The following is a 10010-nucleotide window of genomic DNA, read 5'->3' as shown; positions in this document are numbered from 1 at the left end:
CTGGACAAACAAACAACATCAGCATCCTGCCTGCGTGTCTGCATGCAGACAGCACTCCACTTGTAAGGATGCAGGCCAGAGACCAGGGCTGGCTTGGGCAATTAACACAGGGAGGAACAGCCCTGTGTGAAGGGCTGCGGGCACAGCAGGGACCAGCCTCCGTGCCGGGCCGCAGGGTGGCTCTGAGGGGGGTTTCAGACTTAAAATCCCAAATTAAACCCCAGATGCTTCTCGCTGCCACTGGAGCGCACACAGCCCGAGGGCAGGACGAGGACTTCCACCAAGCAGCAGGACTTCCCCCAGAACCGGGGGCTGCCGCTGAGGGGCGCAGAGCCCCGCTGCCCTCCATGTCACCCCAGCTTTGTCCCCACATTTCTTTTTTCCTCCCCGTTTCGGCCAAACTCCCCCAAAACACCGCTCCCCCTTCATGGCCGCGCCATAGCGCAGCCAGGTCCCGCCGCCATGATGGCGGCAGGCGCCCTCCAGCCCCTTCGCTCCTCCTCGCTCCTCCTCGGCCCCGCCGAGGGGCACAAACCGGGGAAGGGGCAGCGAGGAGGGAGCCGGGGGCACCCCGCAGCGCCTCACGCCGCCCGCCGGCAGCGGGGAAGGCGGGGCGGAGCGGAGCGGAGGGAGGGCGGAGGGCGGCGGGACGAGGTACGGGGAGAGCGGCCGGGGGGCGAGCGGGCGGCGAGGGGGGGCTCCGCCGCCTCCCTGCTGCGGCCGGGGGCTGCCCCGCAGGCGGCTCCTCGCTGCCCGCAGCGGCACCGGGGCTGCCGCGGGGGAGCCGCCGCCGCCAGCGGGAGCTCGGAGCTTGGGGCTGGGGAGGCCGAGGCCCGGCGCCGGGCAGGGCTGCAGCGAGGAGCCAGGCAGGGCCGGGGGCTGGGGCCACGGGGAGCGAGGGTGCAGCAAGGGGGTGGGTGGAAGCCAGGCTCTGGTCGGGTCCTGGTGCAACCCTGCGTCTTCGTTCCCCAGGGGGTTATGGACAATATAGGGCTCGTTCGGAGTTGCTTGTTGTGATATTAAAAGCTTGGCATGAAATGATGAGTGTGTGAGTTTTCCTGCTGCCGTCTTAACACCAGACACGGTTCCCCGGGTGGAAAGAAGGGTGCACTGAGATTGATGTGGGAGAAGGAAGGGAACAGTGGGGCCTTCCCGTGGGTGCTGTGCGTGACACATCATGTTTTTCAGTCGTTCGAAGGTCGGTTTAAGTGCCACCTGTGAAAAAGGGTTAGTTTTTAGAGCTGCTGCAGGTCCTGTGAGGTGCTCGACACGATCAAGGTGGGATGGCTCCCTTCCACCAGGGCTGCTGGAGAGCCCAGCTCCTGCCGGGACCTGTCCCCGGGCTGGGGAGCTGGGCAGGGGCCAGGCAGCAGCAGGGTGAGGGCTGTGGGGCTGCTTCAGCACCTGCCAGCCACTGCCCCTCGGGGCTTTAGTGCTGTGAGGCACAGCTGAGGGAGCTGGGGTTGTTCAGTCTGGGGAAGAGGAGGCTCAGGGGAGACCTCATTGCTCTCTGCAACTACCTGAGAGGAAGGTGTGGGGAGCTGCGGGTCTCCTCACAGGTAACCAGTGATAGGAGTAGAGGGAATGGCCTCAAGTTGCACCAGGGGAAGTTCAGGTTGGAAATGAGGAGACATTTCTGCTCAGAAAGAGCAGTCAGGCACTGGGACGAGTTGTCTAGGGAGGTGGTGGGGTCACCGTCCCTGGGGGTGTTTAAGGAAAGGTTGGACATGGTGCTTAGGGACATGGCTTAGTGGGTGACACTGGTGGTAGGAGAATGGTTGGACCAGAAGATCTTGGAGGTTTTCTCCAACCTTAATAATTCTTTGATTTAGGAACCAAAGGAGTCAGTGGTACAGGGACTTAAACGTGCTTCTGGAGAACAGAAGGCCAGCTTCAGACCAGGTGTCATAATCTAAAAGGTATAACAAAAGACATAGACAGATAGGATAATGCTTTTGTATATGTGTATGTATATATATTTATACATACATACACATACATGCACGCACACACACACATATATATATATATAAAACATCCCCTAAACGGCCTGTGTGAACTGTCTGGAAACTTTGGGTAGGCTCTGAAAACTTCCCATTTCATGCTGGTGTTGTAGGGCCTGTGAGTACGCTTGGAGTACGCTACATACATCGTGGTTGAGAGAGCACTAAGCTGTGCACTCAGCACATCTATGTCCAGATCAACCATGCAGCACATGTGTAACAAATCTGATACTTGGGGTAGTGTCAAGCTTATTGCTTGAATATGTTTTTTGTTTTGTTTTGTTTTTGTCTGGGAACAGCCTGATAGAAATATGTTATACCTAACTGTATATGTTATACTGAGCTGTAAGGAAGAGCATCAGTTTGTGCAAAGATGATACAACAGCTAACAGACACACCTTCATCCTTTAAATGTTTTGACACAGTAGTAACACAATAATCAAACACAACTTATAAGAGTGTAGTGTTAGAACACTTTAAATAATGATTATTTTACTAGGAGGAAGGAACTTGTTTGTCTTCAGTTTCAATATGTTTTTCCTCCAGGGTTGGGACCATGGCTATTGACTGGATTGGATTTGCATATGCTGCACTGCTTGCTGTTGGAGGTGTTGTAGGATATACTCGCAAAGGTAAATTCATATACTTGTAAAGGTAAATACTGGTACACTGAGATTTGGCAGTCTGAGTTTCTTCTCTGATACACTTTATGAAAAAGAAATGGTGAAAGGCATGAAACGTTTCCTGTAGTGAACACATCTGTATCTTAAATCCAGCCTGCACTGCTATAAATTAACCGAATCTCATGGAATTTACTTGGGTCAGCTTAAATGGTCACTTTTTTCTGTTTATCTAACTAATGAGTTTGTTTGCAGGGCAAAAAGCTGCTGTCATGTTATTTTTGACACTCGTTATATTTTGGGCCTTTTCATTTCCTTTAATCATTTCTGTCTTAAACAGAGTAGATTATCGTTGATTAAAATTTGTTTTCTTCAGAGGAAAATCATCCTGGATTGATTTTGAGATTTCCAGATGCACACCAGGGAGAAAACCTTTTATTTGCTTATTCTCATCTGGTGGTTAATTATGTCTTGAATTTTTAACGATGTTAGTTTTCATTCTAAGGTAAACATGTAGGCTTTAGATTATCATGTGCACATTTCCTGTGTTCAAGTCCTTTTTATAGTGCTTTCTATGAACTGGTCCAGCTAGCGGCGTCCTTCCTGAGCTGAGCACAGCATCCCAGCAGAGGTCGCAGTGGTACTGAGGACAGGCAGCCTGAGCTCCAGGGTCGCTGCCTGTTAGCTGTCCCGCAAAGAGCATGCCCCAGCAGCACATCACTCTTGTTCACCATGGCATTGCACCAGGAGCTGGTACCCAGCTGGTGGTATCCGTCATGATTCTTGGGATCCGGGATCACTGTTTCCCTGCATAGTTTGTGCATGCTTTGGTCCTAGAGACATTGTTTTATATCTTGACTTTTTGAAAACACTTGTGTTTTGTTTTGTTTTGTCTTTTCTTTTCCTTGCTCCCATCTGCACTCACTGAATATCCCATTCACTTGTTCTCTTCTCTTTTTACTAGTCGGTCAGTCCTTGTGGCAAATATGATTTTTTTCTTGGTAATGATTTCCGTTTTCCTGTAGATTCTTGATTAATAACATTCAATATAACAGGACTGGGAGCTATATGATATCTGGGGTTCTGGATTCCTCCTTTATAATCATTTTGGGATCAGATTAATCCAGATATTGCCAGCTGTGCTGATTCTACTCTTTTATCATGTGGTACCACGTAAAATGCCTATTCAGAAACCAAAGTATATTACTGAAACTCTAAACTTTATGAACCAGTTTTATAATAGCACTGTAGGAAGATGTCAAGTTAATTTAAAAAGCTGTGTTTTATTCCTCATTGCTATGCAAGAAAATGAGTAAGAAGGGTTACATAAATACTGCCTCTCTATTTGCACAGGGTGAATTGGCTGCACAGTGGCAGAAGCAACTCTGTTTTTAAAATATTTGGATAATGCTGTGTCAAGAGTTACTGTGTACAGACTGAGCTTCAAGACATTGTATGGAGAAATAACATTTGAATGTTTTCTTGCAGGTAGTAAAATCTCTTTAGCTGCTGGTCTTACCTTTGGCTCTGTGGCTGGTTATGGAGCTTACTGTGTGACACGTGATCCGAAAAATGTGAAGATATCATTGTGTAAGTGTTTTACTCCAGTTAAAAAAAAAAAAAAAAAAGAGGTCACTGAAGTGCCTGTGACCATGTGTGCGTTTAAACGTTAATTTTTAAATAGAGTTAGACACTTTAGCTTAGCTTGCAGAATTCAAGAGCTCAAATGTGGAACTGTTTGCAAGATAAGGCAGGTCATTCGCACAAAACCAACAGGTGTGCGCTACCACCTGGCAGTGCCTCCTCTTATTAGGTGGTTACGTAACGCTGTACATATTGTGAAATCCAGCTGGGAAACATGGAAGAGATTTCTCATTAGAGATATCTGCGTTATTATCTCAGTATTATTATCTCACTAGAGATACAGATTAGAGTTTGTTTTGAGAAGCAAAGGTGGTGCGGGATCTGGTCTTGCATAATGCAGCATTTCCTCGACTCTCAAAGAAAGAGTTGACACAGTGGTTTTCTTCTGCCAAGAAAGGCAGGGTACAAGCTATGCAGTAGTTGCCATCCTAGAAAGCTTGCCATGAAACCCACATGGAGGCAAGGAACTACAGTCTGTAAGGGGTACGGCATTCACCTCACGTAACCAATTTGCAATAGGAGTTATTGGGAGCTCGTGTCACTCATGGGTTTAGTACTGATGGTGAGGCTGTGGTTTCCCATGCAAAAATATAGTTAAGATACATTTAAGCCAGATTGAGTGAGCCCACAATCACTTTTTCTGACCGTAGTCAGAACTTACAGTAGAGTGTTTCTGCTGGCTTTATGCTTTAAACCAACCATAGCTATAACAACTTCCATTTCAAAACAAAGTTGAATAGCATTACTAGCAAAGTGCATTCACACCAACTGGGTTTTTAGCAAAGGTGGTCATAGCATATCTGATCTTCTCCTCAGTGTTCTAAAATTGGATATTCTAGTTTTGCAGTCGTGATCTTGTACATATTACTTGTCCCACAGTTTAAAAAAAAAAAAAAAAAGAAGTAAATCTTTTTTGTAGTGAAGACAACACCTTAAGTCTACATGAATTTGTAATCATTCATTGTGACACGCTTTTAAGCATCATCCAGTATTGTACTTACATGGGTCAGTGAAACATGAATTTGGATACAGAATTAGCGGAAGAGAAAACAATTTTTGCTAGATGTTGCTTGTTTCCCAGTCCTCTGATTTTAAAAGGAATAATATAAACTTTCTACTAATCTGCTTATGAACATCAGATAAATATTGTTAGTGGTGAGCAGTTCATGTAACCGTAGGCATGGGAGGACTTTCTGTCCACTGGAGAAATATGTAGTGCTAATTTAATAGGCATTATAGCAATGCAGATTAGATAGAGTTTACTACATCTGCACTAGAAAGTTCTTAATACGTAGAGTAAAAAGAACAGAGACTGTTAAAAGAAAAGCAGAGCGTTTTCACTTACACTTAACCTCCTGAAGTGCCCAAAGCAACTAGAACACAAATGCAAGAGGAAAATTAAATGCATGGAAGAAATCGACCACTCTGAACACAGCAACCAGTAGGGTAAATTGAATTGCAGTATAGAATGAAACTAGTACCCCAACCTGTAAAAGGTTTGGACATTTTAAAAGAAATCTCCCTGCAAAATTATAGTTATCCATAGTACTTTTCACCTACTCAAGAGTCTCATACAATAATGTAAGTAGTATTTTAGTATTTTAATTTCTTGTAAGTTGTCCTACAATATTCTTGTAACTTCTCCTATCTGCAAAGAGTATGTGGCATACAGACTGGAAGCCAATTTCTTTAGTTGTTTTATAGATAATTTTTTCAAGCATTTTTCCACTCCTGTGAAATGAAGTCTGTGCTTTCTGGAATACTTTAATGAAAGTTTATATGATTGCAGTAGGTGTAGAAATTCAGTATGCAACAGTTCGTGCTATTGAGAATGCAACTTGTTGTATCTGACATACTGAATTTCTGGGTCTGATTTACTGAGTTGAATTTGGCTTTATCTATTGAATTTCTTTGATTTCAGCTGAAATAGTGAATGTCTTGCACTTTTGAAAATCAGGTTTAAAAGACGAACTTCTTAAAAAATCGCCAGCACATTTGCAAAGCCGAATATTAGTAACTGGAAGAAAGAACATTACAGGCTAGACATGCTTTATAGCTTCTAATTAACTGTAAATATACTCAGGGCTCTAGATGAGACACATGCTGTGGAACAGTCTGCTCTTCAGACATTCCTGAGAGGATCAAGACTATGGGACCAGAAAATAAGAGAAAGGGATAATGGAGCAGGGTGCCCTTAATGAGCGCACATGCTTAGCTGGTAGAATTTTCTAAGATGTGTGTAGCTGGCAAAGCTTGTCGTATAATGTTAGAATGAGTTAAAAACTGATTCTTGGCTACTGTGAGCACAGCTCTGTTCACAGGAGGAGATAGTGGAGCTGGAAGAGACTTAGCAAGATGGTTTAACTGCTCCATAAAAATGAAAGAGATTTATGCAACTGTCATTACTTCAGCTGCAAGAGTGATAAATCATAGCTGCCCGTGCTGCCTCTCTGCCCACTTCTAGGAAGCATTTCAGGTGATGGTTCTTTAATTTAGCTAGCTACCTTTGCAGTTTTATCTGTTCTTATTAATCTTCTCATTTATGTAGCACTCTGTAGTCCTTAATTCAATTTGAAATCCCCATGCCTGGTTGCAGTTCATTGCTACCTCTGTTTTTAGGTAGAAGAGCTCCAGGAAGATGATATAATTCCTTTCATGATGTTTGTTCTCTGCTGCTAACACTGCATCCGATGCCCTCTTGGGCTGTCTACCTCTTGTTACTGGGAAGGACAAGAGGAAGGCTTCCTTGTAGCGAAGGAGATGGCCATATTCTGTAGCAAAAATAAGTAGCAAAGCTACCAATCTAGTTTTTAAGGCTTAGTAAATATGAGTGAGCATTCTAAAAAAGAAATCAGATAAAGTTGAATGCTCTAGCTGCTGGAACAGCTACTAAGAAAAATAGTTGCATTGGTCTAGGGTGGTAGGATTTATGAGACATTGTACCTGTAACTCAGCATAAATGTTAGTGTTACAATGAGGATTCTTCATATACTTCATTTGTAGCCCCATAAATGTAGATATGGAGGGATACACTTCACTGTCTGACGGACTTGCTTAGTATCTTTAGTGGATTTAGCATTCTGCTGCACCTGGAAACACTATTTGCAGCTAAAGGAGGTCCAGCTAGAGAATTTTGGAAAAGCGGGAATGTTTTTATAGACTTTTTTCTCTGGTCTAATATTTTATTAAACTGCATCTCATATCAAAACATAGCAATGGCCTTTGATAACTCTCCATATTCCTGAATAGTCCACTGGGAAAAATGAGAACATAAATATATTGACTTGTCTTTACAGTTTCAGCTTTTCTTTTGACCATTATCATGGGAATGAGGTTCAAGAGGTCCAAGAAATTAATGCCAGCCGGACTGGTAGCATGCCTGAGGTAAGCATCTATTGAGGATCTTAATGTAAAGATTTCACTGATTTTCAAATAGTTGTCACCCAACATCCAGTTCAAGCCAGTGTCAGTAGAGGTTACTGTTACCAGAAACTGTGAAAACTAAGTGAAATGAGTTTAGAGGTCTCACTCCCGTTTCCACTAAACAGTTCTTTCATCTCATGAGGCAGATACATCAGAAACAGGCTTTCTCAGCAGAGAAAGGAGATATCTGCAATTAAATATTAATGTGTATCAATAAGGCTTTTCAAAGAACCTGAGGTAAGCCTCCGTGTTTCCAAACAGACATGCATAAAGCCAGACATCAAACGTCATACAACATCTTAACATCTTAAAAAAAAAAAAAAAAAGAAAGAAAAAAAAAACACACTTTGATGTAGAAGTACTGCATTCAAAAGTACTGGAAGCTCAGCACCTGCTAAAACTGAGATGTTTTTGAGCTGTCCTAATCACTTTGGTCAGTATTACTGCAAATTATATTACTAACCATCCTGATTTCTCTACTGCTGCTGTTTATTTTGGTATTCTGAAAAACTTAACACTCTGTATTGGAGAAAGTTGGAACCTTTTTTTTTCCCCCCTATGAGTGAATAATGTAATTTTTTTTCAACTCTAAGTCAGAAACTGTTTTTTGAAGGAAGAATGACTGTCACTTCTTTGTCACCAGACTTAATGTAACTCCATTAACTGATTTATTTGTAATGCATACAGGGAGGAAAAAATCGGATGCAAATTGTCAAGATGCAAAAGTTTTGAATTGGGACTTAAACTGGAAAATATTATTTTCTGTTGTAGATCTCTTTTCAAGCAGACTGTTTCAGTGGACACTGAGCTCTAGATTGAGACATTGTGAAAATTTGCTTACTAGAGGCTCTAGTGTCAGATATTTGTAAATGTGCTCTTATTTTATGATGACTTTCATTGTTTGTGCACAGCCATACTTATAGGCTTTGTTGTGCTTTGTTTTTACAGCCTTCTGATGATTTTGAGGCTTGTTTTTATGCTGATGTAGGAGAATTTAGCAACTTGAGAATCGAAGTATGACTGTCACACCCACCTAACAAAGAGGCAGGCTCTCCGTACTTGAAAGACGAGTTTGAACACAAATCTTAATTTACATTTATCTTTTCTGTAAAAAATCTGTACCTGTAATTTAATTGTTGGCACTTGCTGGTATTTAGCAAGTTTTTTAAAAAACTGAAACAAATGTTTTGTTGATGACGTGTTTTGATCTTCCATTTAAGCAATCTGTTAACTCAAGGGATCTATACCTGTAAGTTTGATAGCTTTCAGAGGTGCTGAGCACCCAAGGAAATTGCATTTGTCTTGCACTGTATCTCTGAGATAACATACACATAAATATCTCATTATGTTAAAAAGATAAATTGTTCTGAACCATAAATTTGTAACTTCTGTAATTAAATAATCCATCCTAATCGTATTGTCAGTTAGTAATCAATAAAGACGTGTGCCTGTACTGTCTAACACTGGAAAACCTACATTCCTTTCAAACACGTGCATCTTCTTCCACTAATTCTAAGTGTAAAAATTTTTATCAGTGTTCAAATAAAACAAAAAGTTCAAAGCTTCTCTCAGTTGTATGTAGCGTACCACGTGCCACTGTGGCATTAAGGGACGTGGTTTAGTGTCCCTTTTATTATATATATATAGCATTACAAATATATATATACTTATATAAAAATAAGTATATATACTTTTATATATTTATGCTTATATAAAAATGAGTATATATTATAAACATTATTATAATATTATAAAGGCCACCTATCTCTAAGCACAGACATCACATCTTAATGCTGCACAAATCCATCGGAACACCAAGCTTGTTATTCTTGGCTGGGGCCTAGGTGGAGACAAGGTATGAGCAGCTCAAATGTCTAAGGAATATCTGACCAAAAAATAAACAACAACAACAACAAAAAATGCCAACGTCACCCCCCACCTCTGAATCTTTTGCTAACAAATGCTGGTACCAGTCACCTCTGGGTGTTGGAAGGCTTACAGGTGATTGAGCTGGTGTATTATGGATTTCAGTTTGGGGCCTTGGTACGTGCAATGGCAGCGAGACAGGTAAAATGTGTTTGTTTTTTTTTAATCCTGAATTATAACTTTAAGACAGGTCAGGGGAATTGAACTGTTATGTACTGTAATTACAAACTTAGGTGACCAATGCTGATTTGGATATTTGTCTGTAGATACAGAAGAGTCCCACCTTACATTAAGCTCTACTAAAAAAGTTTTGGCAACCTACTGCTGAAATGTGGACACCATCCTGCAGTTGCCTGCTAGATCCTCAGTGTAAGAAGATTTTATATTTTTTAGC

At 42.2% G+C, this 10010-nt stretch overlaps 1 protein-coding gene across 2 annotated transcripts; it reads left to right on the top strand.

The window, feature by feature from the left end:
- The first annotated feature begins 640 nt into the window (after nucleotides 1-640).
- Nucleotides 641-9140, top strand: TMEM14A (transmembrane protein 14A). 2 transcript variants are annotated; one of them, XM_084285176.1, is made up of 5 exons: nucleotides 641-654; nucleotides 2550-2635; nucleotides 4112-4213; nucleotides 7564-7651; nucleotides 8639-9140. In XM_084285176.1, exons 2-5 carry the CDS (start codon nucleotides 2560-2562, stop codon nucleotides 8676-8678), a joined length of 306 nt encoding a protein of 101 aa, XP_084141302.1. In that variant the 5' UTR covers nucleotides 641-654; nucleotides 2550-2559; the 3' UTR covers nucleotides 8679-9140. The 2 variants fall into 2 exon arrangements, with proteins under 2 accessions (XP_084141302.1, XP_084141303.1); XM_084285177.1 differs by lacking the exon at nucleotides 641-654 and adding an exon at nucleotides 1838-1919.
- Nucleotides 9141-10010: the final 870 nt, after the last annotated feature.

This window comes from Netta rufina (assembly GCF_964035555.1).
Source record: "Netta rufina genome assembly, chromosome: 3".
In the NCBI taxonomy this organism is placed as follows: Eukaryota; Metazoa; Chordata; class Aves; order Anseriformes; family Anatidae; genus Netta; species Netta rufina.
The sequence above is the reverse complement of the archived record's forward strand: the minus strand, read 5'-3'. Positions and strand labels throughout refer to the sequence as shown.